Source organism: Amblyomma americanum, chromosome 1 (genome assembly GCF_052857255.1).
Source record: "Amblyomma americanum isolate KBUSLIRL-KWMA chromosome 1, ASM5285725v1, whole genome shotgun sequence".
In the NCBI taxonomy this organism is placed as follows: domain Eukaryota; kingdom Metazoa; phylum Arthropoda; class Arachnida; order Ixodida; family Ixodidae; genus Amblyomma; species Amblyomma americanum.
In genome coordinates, this window is record NC_135497.1 from 281,429,251 (window position 1) to 281,448,632 (window position 19,382).

General features: G+C 47.7%; 1 protein-coding gene across 1 annotated transcript; it reads right to left on the reverse strand.

Moving 5' to 3' along the window:
* Positions 1–6,689: 6,689 nt before the first annotated feature.
* LOC144097454 (uncharacterized) lies at positions 6,690–8,044 on the reverse strand. The gene is made up of 2 exons (XM_077630180.1): positions 7,650–8,044; positions 6,690–7,558 (listed from the first exon to the last, which is right to left on the reverse strand). Exons 1-2 carry the CDS (start codon positions 7,939–7,941, stop codon positions 7,383–7,385), a joined length of 468 nt encoding a protein of 155 aa, XP_077486306.1. The 5' UTR covers positions 7,942–8,044; the 3' UTR covers positions 6,690–7,382.
* Positions 8,045–19,382: the final 11,338 nt, after the last annotated feature.

A 19,382-nucleotide genomic window follows, 5' to 3' on the forward strand; every position in this document is an offset into this window, starting at 1 on the left:
CTATGTCTGCGAGAGCGCGCAGTGCGAAAAGAAAAACAAAGGAATGTATGTAACGTCCTCGACATGATGCATCAAGATAAATTTTAAAGCACTCCAGATAAAACTAGAGTGTTATACCAGCACCAGTGTCAGTTTTTGGGGCAAGGGTAATTTAATAATAATAATAATTGGTTTTGGGGGAAAGGAAATGGCGCAGTATCTGTCTCATATATCGTTGGACACCCGAACCGCGCGCTAAGAGAAGTAATTTGGGGAATTGATTTTTGTGGAAAGGAAATGGCCCAGTATCTGTCTCTCTAATCGGCGGACAGCTCAAGCGCGCCATAAGGGAAGACATAACAACTTTGCGCAGAATAACACAGGACGGGAGGGAGAAACACGCACACACACACACGAGCGCAAACTTGCAACTGTATTTTCAGAAATGCTACACCGCCTTAGGAAGCAGAGAGGGCGCAAGCGTACAAAATTCAGAACATCCCGTGTGGGAAGAAAAGAGCACGCTCATAGATACAGTAAAAATTGCATCAAGAATAGGCACATGCAGAATCTTATCAGAACTGATCGGATTTGAACAACAAAAGCAGGTTACCTATTGCGGAGAAAGGCGAGTTCTTTTTTGAGAAGGGCCACCGAAACCTTATTCACGCAGCCTTCCGTGGTGCTAATTTTAAGGGCCTCTACAATTTCCCGGGCCATCCTATCGCAAGCTCGCCCGATAACAACAGTGGAACGGAGGAAAGGACGGCACTGCTGTTTCTTCTTCTTATTCCTGTCAGTATAGTGTTCGCATTTGTGGCAATGCAAAGACAGGTTCGAGCCGCCACTTGCGCCCAGAGAATTGGCATGCTCTTTGAGCCTGTCATTGAGACAGCGCCCTGTCTGGCCTATGCACACAGACCCACAGCTGAGCGGAATCTTATACACCACACCAACAGTACAAGGCACAAACTGAGTTTGGTGTTTGATTACACATTTGTTCTTTGCCCTTTTGCTTTGGCACATACTGGTCATGGCGCACAGGTGGGAAAATTTCAAGGGGGCTGTAAAAACTACATCAACTCCGAACCTATTAGCCACCCTCTTGACATTGTGCGATAGCTTGTGCACATAAGGAATGACTTGAAAATGTCTTTTTTCTCTTGCCAGCGTGGGGTGAGGAACATCGACGGCCCTCTCAAGCCTACTAAATTGTTTGAGCATCGACTCCGCCATAGAACCTATTACCAGTCTCGGGAATCCGGCTTGGTCCAAACGTTAAACCTGGTGGTCAAAACTGGATTCGACCCTATGCGTGCATGACTTTGAAAGGGCTGATCTAAGACAAGAAGGATGGCCCGGGAAATTGTAGAGGCCCTTAAAATTAGCACCACGGAAGGCTGCGTGAGTAAGGTTTCGGTGGGCCTTTTCAAAAAAGAACTCGCCTTTCTCCCCAATGGATAGCCTGCTTTTGTTATTCAAATCCGATTAGTTCTGATAAGATTCTGCATATGCCTATTCTTGATGCAATTTTTACTGTATCTATGAGCGTGCTCTTTTCTTCCCACACGTGATGTTCTAAATTTTGTACGCTTGCGCCCTCTCTGCTTCTTAAGGCGGTGTATCTTTTCTGAAAATACAGTTGCAAGTTTGCGCTCGTGTGTGTGTGTGTGTGTGTGTGTGTGTGTGTGTGTGTGTGTGTGTGTGTGTGTGTGTGTGTGTGTGTGTGTGTGTGTGTGCGTGCGTGCGTGCGTGCGTGCGTGCGTGTTTCTCCCTCCCGTCCTGTGTTATTCTGCGCAAAGTTTTTAATTATGTCGCTACACCAACTGGCCCAACGTTCTACCCTAATATGGGAAGAGATAAAAGAGAGAGTGAGAGAAGAAAAGAAAAAATAGGCACCGTAGTGGAGGGCTCCGGAATAATTTCGACCCCCCGGGGATTTTTAACGTGCACTGACATCGCACAGCACACGGGTGCCTTAGCATTTCACCTCCTTAGAAGCGCAGCCGCCGCGGTCGGGTTTAGTGCCACGCTTCTGTCAAAACATTGTCAACGCAAACGCAATCAGCGCACCTCTCTGACAGTCCGATTCAGTAACATATATATTAAATTTATCATTATATGTTTTATTGTTAATCAATAAAAGAGGGACAATTTCGTTTTTTACGCTATTTCGCGCATCAAATATCATTCATTGTTCGCATTCTTGCTTCTAAGTCTCGCCACTAACGACAGTCAAATGTGGGAAAGGGACCGCAATCATCTGCTTCGACCGTTTGCTTACCCGCTGTGTTTAGCGTTCCTATGCAGACCAATGCCTTTTACCGGGCCATTTTTTACTCTGAACGCAATGAATAATAATAATAATAATTGGTTTTTGGTGGAAAGGAAATGGCGCAGTATCTGTCTCATATATCGTTGGACACCTGAACCGCGCCGTAAGGGAAGGTATAAAGGAGGGAGTGAAAGAAGAGAGGAACAAATAGGTCCGTAGTGGAGGGCTCCGGAATAATTTCGACCACCTGGGGATCTTTAACGTGCACTGACATCGCACAGCACACGGGCGCCTTAGCGTTTTTCCTCCATAAAAACGCAGCCGCCGCGGTCGGGTTCGAACCCGGGAACTCCGGATCAGTTGTCGAGCGCCCTAACCACTGAGCCACTGCGGCGGGGCTGAACGCAATGCGCAGACTTTCGGATGCCTTTAGTCTGGTTGAGAGCGCTACGGATAATTTCTGTATCATGCACTTGTGCAAACATCTGAGCCCAAAGAATTCGTAGTGCAGTCCTTCATATGACAGGATTCATATAGTTCAACCCAGCACAAAACTGTGGCGTAAGTAACCTTACTCACATTCAGCCATCAAGGCACACTGTGCAGATTTGATAGCGTATTCCAGAGACTGATTCAGCCGCCGCGGTGGCTCAGTCGTAATGGCGCTCGGCTGCTGTCCCGAAAGATGCGGGCTCGATCCCAACGGCCCTCCACCACGGCGTCCTTCATAACCCGAGTCGCTTTGGGACGTTAAACCCCATAAACTTATCTAAATACTGGTTCTAATACCTTTGTTGCACCAATTTGGCACATAACAGAGCCGTCCAGTGAACGTTCCACTGAACTCAGTGGTCGGATGAAGGCCACTACGGTGGTAGATCGGGAGCGTAGACCGTACGTCCCAGTGTCAGACCAACAGCGCTCTATGAGTCAAGGTCAGAACGCGTAGCAGTCCCCATGTTTCCACGGAAGTCAGCGGAGAAGACCAGAAGCGTGTGTTTAATAGCGCCCTCTCTGACACGTTGCTGTCTGCAGTTCGTAGACGATTCCTCAGCAAGCGCTATATTGAGGCAGTATCTGAATCCTCGCATCACACTATCAGCTTTCTTAAAACGATAACTGCACGGCCTACACTGTAGGGGTTTCACGTCGTCTTGCTGCAATGACAAAAATTATTGTGGATTAGCTCAGCTAATCCAGGATATACAAAGGCAAAGATCACTGCGTTCATTGGCGTTGGCGTTGACTATGTTCTAGACGGCGGTGGCTTTGAACAAAGAAAGGGCGCATAGCTGGTTCCCTGGATATGCGGACGCCTCAATCGTGCTTTGATACATGTGGCGGTGCTGAGAGAGGGGTGTGGCCTGAATGCATTAGCGCTGACAGCTTTGTGACTGACATGTGGCACTGCAGCAATAGCTAGATCACAGCGTTCGTTTGGTGATCAATCTCTCGCGATCAACCATTAACTGCATGCCACCTCCCAGGGTGGTAGGGAGGGCGCGCTGCCTATCCAGTGTGCGGAACGCAATCAAAGCAGGCGTTTGCAGTTGGACACCAACGCCGCGTACATGAAAGCGAGATTGAGGTCTCCACTGACCCAGGGAACCGATTGAGCGCTTTTCCTATCTTGAAAATGAACGGACTTCGTAAAGTTGTCAACGCCAATAACTCTGTGAACGCTGTCGGCTCAATTGTTTTGTTTGGTTTTTCAGGAAAGGAAATGGCACAGTAACCGTCTCACATATCTCGGTGAACACCCGAACCGTGCCGTAAAGGAAGGGATAAAGGAGGGAATTAAAGAAAACTGAAACTTGAAAGTTAAATTTTGAGGAAAGGCGCGGCGCTGCACAGCGGCGGAACATTCGTGGCTCGTGCTACTGGTGGCGCATGCGCAGTAGTGACAAGGGAGCGAGAGAGAGTGAAATATCCTCGCCGAGGCGTGCGTTGTGACGTCATGTGCCTCCTCGGATCACCGCCACGGCGAAATCGCAAGTTCGCGGCAAGTAAAACTTTCGCTCTAAAATTGACTGGCGGTTTAGTATTGCTAAGCACGAAGTATTGTTTACAAACGCGTTTTTTTTCAGGTGGACACCACCGCCAGGCACTTAAAAGCGCGACTGAGGTGCCCAATGACACAGGAAGCCAGTTAAGCGCCTTCCATTTTAAAATCAGCGGCCTAAATCTTCCGCTGGGTTTAGAAGAGGAAAGGCACATAATTGCCTCAGTTTGTAGGTAGACGCCACCGCCTATTCACAGCGTCATTGAGGTGTTCACTGACCCAGTGAGCGAGTTACACTAGCTACTCAGGGGCTTCAAACACACAGACATCGCTGAAACCCGGAGAGTGCGGCTAGAAGTGCCTTCACACAAAAATGAGGGACGCAACATGAACGCTCTCCGCAGGCCACGCACCAGTATACGCACATATTAAATGCCCAGGGGCAGCGTCGCTGCAAAATACAGTCGGACAGTTGAGAAGACTGCCTCAGGTGTTCCTGTCGTGTCGCATAAAAATAGACTACTGTTGAGCGAACCACATAAGTAGCGTGGTGCTGCATGGCAAGGGGCGTTTTTTAACCACTTGGCAAGGCCGCGCAATCGGTAGGTGCTGCTGTTTCAGCAAATTAAATAATGGTTCAGACGATCGGATTGAACTTTGGCTGAGATGAACAGAAGTCTGAAATCTTTTCTTGTTTTCGGCGGTCAGCACTAGAGCTAGCTGCATCTATATTTCCGATATTCTATGCCGAGTGAAGGGAAGGTTGAACCCGAGACGTTACAAAAGATTACTGGCGGCTTAGGGTTGCTAATAACCGAATATTGCGCGAAACCAGTTTTTTCAGGTGGACACCACAGTCACGTACCTTAAACTGCGATTGAGGTGTCCACTGACCCTTGGAGCCAGTTATGCAGCTTTTCTTTCCTCAAATTCGCGTGAGTGAACTAAATGAACGCCGGCGGCCTATTAAAGAAATGAAAATTTGTTTTGGGGGAAAGGACATGACGCAGTATCTGTCACAGCGAAAACCTGAACCGCGCCGTAAGAAAAGGGATGAAGGAGGGACTGAAAGAAGAAAGGAAGGAAGAGGAGCCGCAGTGGAGGGCTCCGGAATAATTTCTGCACTGACATTGTACAGCACTCGGGCGCCTTACCGTATCGCCTCCATCAGAACGAAGCCACCGCGGTCGGTTTCGAAGTATCGATTGCTGGAATCGGTAGGGCATGCGGTGCGCGTCGCGAGACAAGGGCGACCGTGTGGACTGCAAAAATGGTCTCGGAGACCGACCTAAAGGGAATTTCGACTCTCATCGTTGTCGACGACTGTTCGTCCTTCATGTCAGCCACTTCGAACCAGCGGGGGTGCAATCAAAGTAGCTCTGTTTCTCGATGCCTTACAGCGTATCCGAATTGGCGATCCGGAGCAGATTTGCTCGCTTTAAGAAACTGGAGAGCGCGTTTCAATGGGCGATTTAAAATGTGGTAAAAAGTTTTGCTTCCACATGAACAGTAAGGTCTTTAGATTCCCTAGACATCCTGCTCAATCGGGTCGCCGATTGGAATACGCCACTCGGCATCACCGCAACCTCTCGTGCTGCTGCGTGCTCTAACTGGCAGCGTCTTCCGCTATGCGTCGGATGTGGTCGTCGTCATATTCCATCCATTCGTTCTGCGCCGCGAATATTTGCCAAGGCCGCTGAAGAACGGGCGAATGTTATATGGGACTTCAAACAATGAAAAGGACGTTACGAATGCAGCGAGAGGCGTTCAACACGCTACCCTAGTACTAAAAAGAGCAGGAATGAACGCTCCGGCATTTAAAGCGCCTTTAGCGACCCGCGTCACCAGTGCCGGCAACGTGCAGCAGAAGAGGAAGTGGTGTCCGGATGAGCAACAGGTCGTGGTAGACGAAACAGAGCGGCGGCGTCAGCGAAGGTTAATGGCGCATTCCAGCGTTCTGAGTAGAGCCTTCGTCTTAAACCTCTGCCTCTTAAAACATGGCGCCTGCTAGTGCCACCTCTTCGATACGTTCCCGGTGCTGGTCACAGGGTCGCTACATATCGAAAGTGGCCAACCAAGTGGAGAGCGTTGTGCAGCTAAAAAAAGTGGGAAGGGGGACAAATCACGGAGGCTCCTCAGTACTCGAGGGCGTCTACCAGCATGTATGCGCAGTCTTTATAATGCGCTTCGCATTTTTCTCATTCGAATTCAAAACGGCGGCGATGTTGACGTGGAACCAACGTGGTTTTACACGGCTACATGCCAAGGCAAGAAAGTGGGAAACGCGTCGCTAAAGCCAAAGAAAACCGGGTCGTCACAAACATTTACATAGTCTGACACACACAGATCAATAGAGCACTGCTAGTAGCGCCTATTACACGTCCGAGAAATGTATCACGCCCTGTAAAAAAATTCATACTCGCATCTGGTGTATTACGAGATACACTGCATTTTTTTACCTTTATTGACAGCACACTGAAGTTACAAAAAAGCACACACAAAAGCGTTACTGTTCACTCAAGAAATGAAGGTGTGCTGCTAGACGCGAAAAAATAGAAAGGCAAAAATATCGAAAGGAAAAGAAAAAAAGAGAAAGGTTAATGCGCCGTGCAGAGCCTTGCCGCATTGTAATTTTTCCGGGGCTCGGTCCCGACAGCCGCAATGTTGACACCTCTCTTCTCGACACCTTCTTCGACACCTCAGTTTCTCTCTCTCTTGCCATGTGTGTCTCTGCACATCCCTGACCGCAGTTCCACACGATCACGCAATCCTGGCACTCAGTAGTGTCCAAGGTCATAGAAAAAGAAAAAAGTGCTCTCTCCCTTTGCCAGGCGCACTAGGTGCTGTCCTCGCTCCACACGCGCTCTCGAAGAAGTTCCACTGTCCTAGAATGAAAACTCACTGTCGCATTCCGTCTATGATGATGATAAGAGGTCCGTTCTGGTTCTGGAAGGTTCGCTGAGATCGCTCTACTCTGCATTCCGTCGCTGATGACACTCTCGTTCCGGTAGCCTCGCTCAAGCCGCTCTCCGTGGCATCAGACCTATGCGTGGAGTGCACAGGCGCCGCACCTTTACTGGCAGCTGCGGCCTCTGCAGCCGCCCCCCCCCTCCCCGCCACCGCGAATCACCTTGGGGCACCCGATCCGTGTCTGCCTGCTTCACTTGTGGTAACTCGGCCCACGGTAAATGACCTTTGGGCACCCAGTCCGTGGCTTCCTGCTTCGCTTCTGGTAACTCGGGCCACCGTGAATCCCCTTTGGCCACCCGGTCCGTGGCTGCCTGCTTCGCTTCTGGTAACTCCTGCATTGCCGCCGCAGAGAACGCGTCGCTGGCAGCTAGGCTGACGAAGAAGTCGCCTCTGCCTTATCCTCCCGCACACCCGTCTACTCACGCCCGAGGACGCTAGCACCAGGGCCATCGTGGTCGCGACGAGCGGGCGTCGGCAGGCGCTTCGGGGAGAGCGCCGCCGCAGCTCTGCTGGTCCGCCAACCTAGTCCTCTGGATGCTGGGTTGCTGCGTTCTTCCTCGTCGTTACGCTTGAGCCTCCTGGTGTAGTCGCTCGAGGAGGCGAAGACGGGCATGGGCCATCCAGGAAGAGCGCGATTCTGGCTCTCAATGGAGTTGATCTGCGCCTCAGTCTTCAGCGTGCCCTTCTCGCCGACGCCGGTGAGCCGAGGCGCCATGGCGCCTGGCCGAACAGCAGCAGCAGCAGGAGGTGCGACCGACAGCACCACCACCCAGGATTGGAATGCCGCGTCAGCGATCCGGGCCTGCGGAGGTCAGCGGTGCGCGTGCCCATCATTTGCTTCAGCTTCGTCGTCGTCGTCGCCTCTTCCGCTGAAGGCGACGTAGGCTTAACAACGGCACTTGCACGTCGCGAAGGACGGTCCGCCACGCTGATTGGCCTTCTAATTGTTTGTTGCGAATCCCCAAAGCTGTGGAGAGCATAATTAGATCTGCGCATGCGGGTCGAGCAGGCACTACTTTTAAATTGTTTGCTTATTTTTTCTTGCACAGATGCCAGCGCCGCATACTGCCAGAAGTTATCGCAGCGCGGAGTAATACTGTCGCGATAAAAAATGAACAATGAGACGTGGTCGTGCATGATTCCTCCCAGATTCTTCGTTGCTTCTTCTTTGATTCAAATAAAGATTATTATTGCTTACACGAGCCTTTCGGCAGAAAATAGCTACGCGGAAAGTTTGCACGTAAGATTTGAAAATATCCCAAGAAAAGGAATTTCTTTGTGTTCAAGGCGGCCCTTCCCAAAACACTCGTAGAGGTGCGAAGCCTTTCATGCCCAAAACTTTACGCGGCCTCTCTGACTTCGTTCTAATAGGTTCATACATATAGTGGAACATAAAGCGTATAGGAACAGGGGACATGTCAGCAATCGCCATTCTTCAGTCTTATGTGTTACATTATGTTATCTGTGCTAAAGGTGTTCCACTGCATACAGCAGAGTGATGTGATTTCGCAATCCCCTCGTCAATGCACCAATCACGAAGGTGCGTTTGAGCCTCTGTTTCAGATACAAGAAGTTTCGTGGAAATCGCTTCAGCGGTTGCCTAGGAAGAAGTTTTTCGCTGTTTTCAATTGTTTAGGCATGGCCGCCCGAGTTTGGCATATTGGTCTCAAAGACGGTTCGTAAACATGTACAAAGTATTGCATCGTTAAAACGACTTACGGATGCTGAGCAAGTATAATAGAAGGGAAAGAGAGGCCTTAAAACAGCAGTCAGAATGCGGACGTGCGCAACGACAGCATGATCGCCCTCGAAGACAAAGAAAGGAAAGGTAGAACAGGGCAACTTTTAATGATCAGGCTGCGCTGAAAAAATCAAAATTCGTTTTTGGAGAAAGGAAATGGCGAAGTATCTGTCTCACACATCGGTGGACACCTTAACCGCGCCGTAAGGGAAGGGATAAAGGAAGAATTGAAAGAAGAAAGGAAGAAATGAAGAAAGAGGTGCTGTAGTAGAGGGGTCCGGAATAATTCCGACCACCTGGGAATCTGTAACGTCCACTGACATCGCACAGCACACGGGCGCCTTAGCGTTTCGCCTCCATCTAAACGCAGCCACCGTGGTCGGGTTTGAAGTATCAGTGCTGGTTTCGGTAGGGCATGCGGTGCACGTTGCGAGACAAGGCCGACCATTTGGACTGCGACGGCGGTCTCGGGGACCGACCTAAAGGGCATTTTGACTCTCATCGTTGTCGACGACCGTTCGTCCCTTCATGTCGGCCGCTTCGAACCAGTGGGGCCGCGATCAAAGCAGTTCTGTTTCCCGGTGCCTTATAGCTTCTCCGAATGGGCGATCCGGAGCAAGCTTTCTTGCTTTAAGAAACCGAAGAGCGTGTTTCAATGGGCGATTTAAAATGTGGTAAAAATTTTGCTTCGACCTCGACAGTAAGGTGTTTAGACTCCCTAGACGTTTTGCACCATCTCGACGCCGATTGGATTACACAACTCGGCCATCACCGCAACCTCTCGTGCTGCTGCGTAACAGGTAGCTTCTTGCGCTATGCGTCAGAAGTGGTCGTCTTCATCGTATTTCATTTATTCGTTCTGCGCCGCGAATGTTTGCCAAAGCCGGTGAAAAACGGCCGATAGCTAATGGCTCTTCAAACTGCAAAAAGAACGTTACGAACGCCGCGAGAGGCGTTTAACACGCCACCCTAGTATGTAAAAGAGTAGGAATGAACGCTCCGGCATTCAAAGCACCTGTATCGTCCCGCGTGACCAGTGCCCGTCACGTGCAGTAGAAGAGGAAGTGGTGCCAGGACGTTCAACAGGTCGGGGTCGATGGAATAGAGCAGCGGCGTCCGCGATGGTTAATGGCGCATTCTTCTTCTTCACCTCAGTAAATATGGCACATACCCTCACGGGGGATTGGCCAAGGTGGTTGTTGTTGTTACCCTCATACAATGGCACATGTCCACATAGTGGGATTGGCCAAGAATTGGGGGGCACAAAGAGTTTTTCAGGTAAAAATTTCCTGGGCGAAAATAAAATGAATGCTAAGCAAGGAAGAAGTAAACAAAAAGTAACAACGAAATGAAACGGGAAATGCATAACGCATGCAGGAGATCGAGACTGATGTTTTAGCCGAGTGGGTAAATGATACTGATAATTGTAATAATAAAAATAATATTGAAAAAATTAAAAATATTACCAAGGTAGCCGATTTGATTCCATTAAATATTTGGACGGTAAAAGACTTGTGGCTGTACTCAAGTATGGTGGCTCCAAACAACAATATGACTGAGTTGCTCAAACAAAGGCCAAGCTGTTGTAGTGGTTTCTATAAAAGCCGTCTTCTCAACATGGTGTATCGGCGACAAAAAAAAATGGTCTATGGTTTCGTACTCGCCACAGAATACCCACACGGTATAAAGCGCCGAACCAGACCTGTGCAAATAAAAATTTAACGGTGGAATACGGCAGCGGAGCCTTGATAGAGACACCTCTAGCTGCCGTGAATGGCATGATTGCCTTCTCCTCGAATGCCTCAGGCGCAGGTAATCATCAGATTTTAAAAGAGATCCAGTTGACATTCTTGACAAATTCTGTCTTCGAAACCTCGCTGCTGTAATGTACGCTGTAGCCGGAACGAAAGGCAGCACGGGGCCATTGAGGGGCGCCTTTGCCAGGCAGTCCGCAACTTCATTGGAAGTCACACCGCTATGACCTGGCACCCATATCATGTGAACAAGGCTCAAATGCGGAGGCAGTAATGATTGGAAGGTGTTTAGGATTGAAGAATCTACCGCCGAAGCAAGGGACGAACACAAAGAAAGAGAGTCTTTAATGACAGCCACTGAAGAGGAAGCTGGCTCTAGTTTGCGAAGAGCAAGCACCACCGCCAGAGACTCCGCTTGGAAAATTGGGGTGTAGTCGGGAAGCCACAAAGAAAAAGACCAATCTAGAAGCGGCCAATATATTCCCGCCTCTGCCTTTTCATCACATTGGGAGGCGTCAGTAGCTATCGTTAAGCTTATAAGTAGGCTTTGTAAATGGTCTTCTAATAATCCATTTAAAATGCGGGGTGGTAAATGCTTAGCGTTTTTCGGAAAAATGTCATCACAGACAATTTCTACAGAGGAACCACTGTTTTTGTCGGAAGGATGTTATACAAAAGAACATTTAAAGGATCAAGCAAATTTTGTACCATAACTACCTGCGGGGTATGAAATCTAGGCCAGTGGACTCCAAGAAAGGAAGTCGGCTGGCAACAAAAAACAGACAAGGAGAGGTGTAAATCTCATTCATATATCCTTAGGTACGTCTGAACAGTTAGAAATTGAAATCTAGATGATAAAGGAGGAATACAAGAAGCTTCAAGATAAAGCACGTTATTGGCCACAAATTTGGGGAGGCCAAGGCACGACCAAAATGATTCCCGCTCCAAAAGAACGAGTGGACGAATTTTGTAAAATTTTGTAAAATTATTCCTTAGCCCTGCTATGCTATACCTATACAAACCCTTCCACCAGCCCCTCTGCCCTTCCCCATATCCCGACCTAGAACACTGCATCTTCTATTGCCCTGTTGCTCTGTCCGCACCCCACTAGCTGAACTCTTTTCCCGTTACTTCGATCATCTCGTTGACAGACCCCAATGAGAACCTACACCCTGCCATCGGCAATCTTAGACGTCTAAATTAAGACTGCCAGTAAAAGTGCTCTCTTCTATCCACAATACCCAGATACACATAGCTTGACCGAGGAAGTCATACTGCGGCTTTTGTTTTCCTCTTGACCCCTTTTCACTTTCATAAAGTACAGCAGTTTTATTCCACATGCAACTGTGATACATATAGTACTAATGAGAACGGTGGGTATCAGCTAGAAGAGGCCATTACACATTGCAGTGTATGCATTTAGCTCAGCACGTTGGATAGTACGCTTTTTCTGTTCATGGTACAGCAATGCTTCATGCCAAAGGGTGGAAGAACTGGAAGGCTGTTTCAGATGCAATTCATGACAAGATTCATAATACGAAGGGCCAAGTCTAAAGAATAGAAGTAAAGCCAGCAATGCTGGATGGAGCTAAAATGGTGCCCCTAAAGAGACCATTGTGAGAAAAATGAAAGTAGCAGAAATGACAATGCTGAAAATAATGTGCGGACTGACAAGGAAGGAGAAAGTTTGGAATGACCACGTATGAGAGAAAATCAAGATTGAAAACGTTGAAAAAAATTCAGAAGGCAAGGCTGCATGACTTCGCTCATATAATGAAAAAGGATGCCAAACACACTGGAAAGAAGACTATAAAGCTGGAAGACTATGGGATGAGAACCAGGAGACCACTGTAGAGAGCTTGGAGAGACCACGTAAGAGGGAAAATGAAAATTGCAAATGTAGAAAGAAATTTAAAAACTCAAAGGCGAAGAAGCCCAAGAAATAATAGTCATTGAAGTGGAGAGGGCTCATACTAAACAGTGACCGTGTATAAAAATTGGCAATATTGTAAAATACACGGCAAAACGAGCACATGGCTTCTTCTGCATTGCTAACAGGGGCGTCATGGTTACAAGTAGTGTTTCCAGCAATTCAACCCACCGCAAATGCACAACAGCAGCCTAGAAGCTGTTCTCTCCCAGTGTGAGCTGGTCGTGCTCTTGATATTTCAGTAAAAAAGAGCGGATGGAACTTCTAAAAATGCATTTAAAACCATCTGAAAACCAACTGCATGTTTTTACTAGTCCAAATTGGTCATTTTTTGCATATTTCACTCTTTCAGACAGCGAACTCGGTTGAAAAGAATGAAGCCAGTATGCAGATTCTTGGATATTTGAGGCTATTTTGCTGGTTATGCTTGGCTGAGGCATAAGCACGCACTACAGATGCAAACCTGTTAATAACGAGAGCAACAAAATGTGCCTTCATTAAATCGTACTTACATGCCAACATCATGCAAATATGGGAATATGCAAGGCATTATGTGGACAGCAATTCAAATGCAGGAGGAAACGGCAGAGGGCAGGGATTTCAATCTTTAAAGAAGACCACTGCGGCTCTTTGCTGCATTAAGTGGTCAACCGTACATGTATTCAGCTGATCACCATGGCAACGATACAATCATTGCTTAACATTCATGACAATTTCCCTCCCGTCTGCTTTGCTGTTACTGGTGCACACGCTACTCCAACCATGGCCGTAATAAAAACAGGCACAACTGACTCTTTCGCAAAAGCGGAAAAAATGAACGATTTGGAGTGTACTGAAAGAAAAAAATTTTTTCGCAAGAAAGATAATCCCAGCGCATAGTGCAGTGCATGAAATTGCAGCTTATTCGTTACACATAACATGAAAAATATAGAGAAAAAAACAAAAATTACCGGCTGCACTAAGCCAGAACTTAATTAGAGGAAAACTGGAATATGCAAACTGTTGCACGTGTTTATAGCTGTCATTCTTTTCAGTTTCATCTCTGAGGAAAAATTATTGCACTTTCCATGAGCGGTCAAGTCAGGGGTGATGACTGTGGGGCCACTGTGAAAAGCAATCACGTGAAGGTGTGAAGCAGAGGTAGACTTGACATGTGCTACACGTAATGCTTGATTTGTATTCTCGTTTTGTTCTCTGATAGCAGTGCTTACAGTTCGATCTTTTTTCCATTTTTTTGGTTGGTGGCGAATGGATTCTATATGAGGATTGGGGGTGTGGACATCTTTTATCTCATAATACTCGAAGATTTGTTGAATGAGTTGCTCCCTGAAAGAGAGCTGACCAAATTTAGCGTTTTGGGCAAGCTCTGGAACATCAGGATGGTCTCTTCGGTTTGCTTAGTAGAGAATAAAACTGTTTACGCAAGCGATGTGAACACAGTGGAACAAGAGCGCTTCCCACCAATGCATGCATTTTCTCAAAACGAGACTCAAACCTTTTAAAAACAGGAGAAGAATGTGAAAACTTATTAGATACTCTTGATTTGGCCTGGCATGTTTGGGTTATGCAAATATAGTCCAAATTGTTCAGAAAACAAGCTGTACTGTTCGACTTCATGATAACAGAGTTCCGCCTGTGTCTTGACATAGCTACCCATGTTCTTAACTCGCCCATTTCTGTGCTTTTGTACCCTTATGCAGGTTCAAGTCTATATTTGAACAAGCAGTCATGCAGACCCTTGGACTGCAAATGCCGCATACGCACTGCACGTAGCAATGCTTATATCTTCCTGCTGCAGTAGCGAGCCTACCCTGCCAATATTCGCAATGCCGACGGAAGCCACGCAAACAATAACTAGTCGTCACAGCATTGCGACATTCGTTTTACATTTGGCGACATCAGCAGTAGAGCACTGCATGGGCTCGGGCCGGCCTAAAAGCATCCGTGGCACAGAAAACTGCCCGGAAAGTTGCAGGGTGCAGAGGCTTTGGCCCGCACATAAACAGCTTGTGCCTAGGTTTCGATTCAATATTGCTGAAAAAAGTACAACTGGGGCATCCTAGCAGCGATATGGATGAAACAGGGGTGCGGTGTGGGTTGAGAAAAGAAGTTACTCGAAACTTATTTACTATTTTTGGTGTCTGCGACTGCATTTTCCGCAAGCCAGAAAAATTAGAAACAATTGAGTGTTCATTTCTGGTCTGCTGCCCGGAACGCTTCTGAAATGAAAGAATTCTGGCGCTAAAATTTTTTCAGGGAGTTATTTGTTGACACAAAATGAGAGAAAGCTTTAAGTCCAAATCATTTGCTGACATAGCGCCATTTGCAGTACAGTATGTCCAGGTAACTTCGCAGCCCTGCATCATGCACCTCGTGGCACTCCTAAAAAAGCGATGCGCTTTTCAGCACCTCTCTCGTTGGTTTGGACAAATGCTTGTTACCTACTGTTCAAATCTTTCCTTACGCAGATGACATTTGTATGTGGTGCTCCGGGCGCATTAGGTGTTCTGTGTACGCACACCTACAGAAGGCCTGTATTGAATTATTTTTAAGCAAGTGGGTCTTGTCATGTCCCCGGAGAAGTGTACCTTCAAGGCACAATCATTTGCAGTGTGCTGCAAGTTGCTGGCACCCCAGTACCATAAGTCACATACCAGAAATTTCTAGGTGTGACCTTTGACAAGATCCTTCTGTGTTCCATGTCCAACTGCTAAAGATCAAACTCTGCTCATATGCCTCTATCTTTTGTGGTTTATGGGGTTCAACATCTTAAAGCGACTCAGGCTGTGAGGGACGCCACCATATTTTGTATGCTCTACAAATTCATTACTACAGCTGCATAAAGTGCCCCATGAAGGCCTTCTGCGCTATATATTCTCCCAGTACTTGATGGTATCTTGCAAACATCTAACTACTAAAGCCATGCAATCTAAAGGCTTGAGAGCATGCCTCGGCCTTAACAAAAACTCCCCCACAGTGGTTCTCGAGCAGAGAGCAGACGTCTCTATCAGTGCTGCTAATATGGGAGCTGCTTCGTGTCCAGGTGCAGTTTGTGGTGCGTGAACCTAGCCATCCACTTGCAGCGTACTGCATAACCGAAGTTTCCGACATTCTTCCATCGCAGCACCAGCGCCCTGTCACGTCATTCTCACCAACCTGGAAGTTTTCTGCATGGCAGATCAAGACAACCATGCCAGGCATAAAAAGCAAACCAACAAACACATGTGAGCACTTAAATACTTTGCCCATGTGCATATTACTGGATGCTGCAATGCACACTGACACAACTACACAGATAACTCCGTCACGTCCGACTCATCAGCAGTCGGCGTTGGGTTAATCAGTGCTCACCACAATCTCAGCGACACTCGGCCACCGTACTTCGACTGAAGCTACCGGTATTGCTGGCCGCTTTGCAAGCAGCTCTCGCTTATATTCTGCAACAACCCCTTACATCATGGGCTACCTTCACCAATTGTCACGCTGCAGTACAATCATTAAACTCATCACATATTCAGGTGGGGCTCGTTCTCGACTTTAACAGGCTACATGCCGAGGCATGTGAGTTACGCCACTGTGTAGTGCTGCATTGGTTACCCGCTCACTGAGGCCTCGCAGGCAATGACTACGCTGACGGCGCATTGCAATACATCTGTGCCGATTCCCATTCCCTTTTCTCGAAGTAGGGTGCAAGACTGACGGCTATTGAATCCTTGCGGGGGGAACGCTCCCTGTGGAGTGATCCCGAGTGTCAGCACAAACTGCAACATTGAACTCATCCCACTTGTAACTTTCACATGCCACACAAATCAGATAGTCTGGACAGTAGCTGTCTGCACCAAATTCGTTTGGAATCATCTAAGAGGGTCGCCAAGCCTGCCCTATACATTTATTCTATTGGATCTGTCCCATCATTGCTGGGTGTTATGGTCGTGCAGGTTTTTTTGATGATAATGGCGGCTGAGGAGCCGTGACGTTGCATTCGAAGAACTTTTTACTGACCGGGTCACTTTGAGGCAATCCTTGCAGGTTCTTTTTTAACATATTGTATATTTTCTGTACTTCAGAGAGGTTGGAAATTCCTTCGGAAGCACGTTGTTACATTGTCTCTTCGATTTGGCTGCACTTTCCGGACCAGTTCAAGAAGTGAAGCATGCGCCCGCCGCACTTCAGTCTTCGGTTTGCACAAGTATCAGCCTAGTGCAGCATTAGTTCATGGTTGGCTTGCACTCTCAAGTGGAAGTGCGGCTGTAGTGCAGCGATGTGGCAGTGCCCATGTGTAGGTCAGAGAAGCGAAGAAGATATGACAGCAGTCTCTAAATGAAACAAGAACAGCTCTCGATTAAAGGAGGTGAAGAATTGCTCACGGCATCCTAACTGTAAACCTAAGCGGTCAAGTTGAGTCACATGGGCAGTTTTTTTGCGCATATTCATAAACCATGGTGTGCATGCATGCAAGATGCTTTATAGTTATTGCAATTTGCTGCTTGAAAATTTTTCGTGTGGTTTGAGATCTTGGTGCCTATTGATGATGGTGGCATGCACTTCGCAGAACATCACGGGACTAGTGCAGCGAGTGCAGCCAAATCAGAGACCTATTGATACCTTAGCGGCACAGGGACTGCCTTCCTCTACCGATGGTACACATGAAAGTAAAAACTGGTGTACAGTAATATTTTGCTTATTTTCCAATTTCATTACATTGAAATACATGTTCTATAACCATTAACCTTTGCACTGCTTTTTGATTGTTGGATATGGGGGTGCACTGTGGGGCGGGGGCTGCAGTTGAACATTGGCTAAACTTAGCTGGAAACCCTCTGAAAATCCTGATTGCGAGTGTTCTGTATGCTAGATTTACTGTAGAAGTACCAAGAGCTGCACTTGTTTTCTCCTGAGCCGCTCGCATCTCTACTGTCCAAACGCAATCACATGGCTGAAAAGCATCCCTGAATAGCGAAGAAGCCAAGTCATTTGCAACGTTTAGTGCCATTGCAGGCAGTAAATTCGTACTCCTACTGTTCTGGTGCTTTGTGTCGTTTTTGTCCCAGGGCGCATATTCCCGGATCAATAATGAGATTAATTACACACAATTTCATCGCAACGCCAACTGTTGAAATTTGTGGTGCCTTCAAGTGGTTGGGCAGCCATAAACAAACTTAGCCTGAACTAGCTCTAACCACAGTAGTTTTCCACAACAGCTGCCTTGGTGGTACTGGAAACGACTCATCGAACATAAAAAAACAGCTCGAAAAGAAAGCTTCACGCATTGTCAGATGGGCAGCTGCCTAATCCACTGAAACGGCTAAACCCGTGAAACTTGCCTGATACAAAAATGCTAGGGCTGCGGGAATACTGCACTACCAGAAGGTAACCACAAGTTCATTAACCGCGCATAGCCTCCCATAAAAGTTATGCCCAGGCGCTTTGGTGGCGGAGTTTTTCTTGCACGTAGCCTCATGGTTTAAGGTGTCCGGGTTTCTTAGTGCAGTAAGTATCGCAACATAACGAGACTAGTCCGACAACCCGGTCTCAGCCCATGGCTATGCTGTGACCATGAAAGGACGGGATCACTCGCGGATCTGCAGCCCGTCGACCAGCCTTACTGAATCTAGCGTGAGCAGTTTCCATTAATGCTGCTGTAAAGAAAATTTTTTCACGAGTACAAAAACGTCGAGGCAGAGTATACAAGTCACAGCTCTCCTTCTCGAAAGCTGCTGTTTCACTGAAAAAGGGACTGGAGTCTACGTGTCTTACTTATGTAAACTCCGTAGCTCCTGCAATGTGCGACTAAGTCCTCGCACAGCAGCAAACTCGAGAGGGTTCGCGCAAGTGCCAGGGAGGAGTACACAGAACGCAAAGAAATACCTCGAACAAGTTTTATTTTGAACATAACGACGCTTGGAAGCTTGCACGTGGAAGCCAAGGTCCGCCTGCACCGGCCACAGCACCTGCACACACGCCACCCTTAACAAGGGGCACCCACCCATCCCAAACTGCTGCTACGCGTGTAGTCGGTTTGCGTGCAATGTGTTCTACGGCCAAATCCACCGGTCATTGACACTGAGCGCGAGCCTGGAAATCGAACCGAACTAATGACTAGTGAAGCTGGCCGCTCGTGTGGCGCTAGACTGACAACCGTTATTCCGCGTGTAGTGAAGTGTATAGAGACGAGCAATGAAATTATTCGTGCTGGGAATCTTGCAGCCATGCGCTCGCTCACACACACACGCACACGCACACAAAGCACGTGCGCACACAGGCATCCATTCACATTTGCTCGCCCTGTGTCAAATTCGTGTAAAAACACCAGAAACCCCACCAATTCCCTATTTATTTCCTGTTGTACAAGGCAAATACAGGGCAATACAAGCACAACTAGTACACACAGCCGGTTAAGATTAAAACCCTAAGGCGCTAGCAGTTAACCTACACAAATTAAAAAAAAGCTTGGAACTTCAAAGGGCACTGAGTGAAACTTACCATCGAAGAGGAGTCTTCACTGATGCTTGAACCGATCGCACGATGTAAAAATTGCGCACAACGCGAAAACCGAAAGCGAGAACACCGCAGGCTAGAAGTCATCCTCGACATGGCCAGGCACCCTCAGAAAACCAGGACGCGAATGCAGCTTCTTCAGGGCCGCTCCAGGATCCAGAAAACCGAAAGCGCATCGCCACTAAGCGCCTATGATTGAACGACACATGACACCCGACAAATGACTGGACGTC

Bases quoted from the DNA above. Each gene is read 5' to 3' on its own strand.
- LOC144097454 (XM_077630180.1), bottom strand. From the start codon at position 7,941: ATGGCGCCTCGGCTCACCGGCGTCGGCGAGAAGGGCACGCTGAAGACT. The intron at 7,559-7,649 runs GTGAGTAGACGG...GCGGCAATGCAG, and splicing joins TGGTGCTAGCGTCCTCGGGC to GAGTTACCAGAAGCGAAGCA.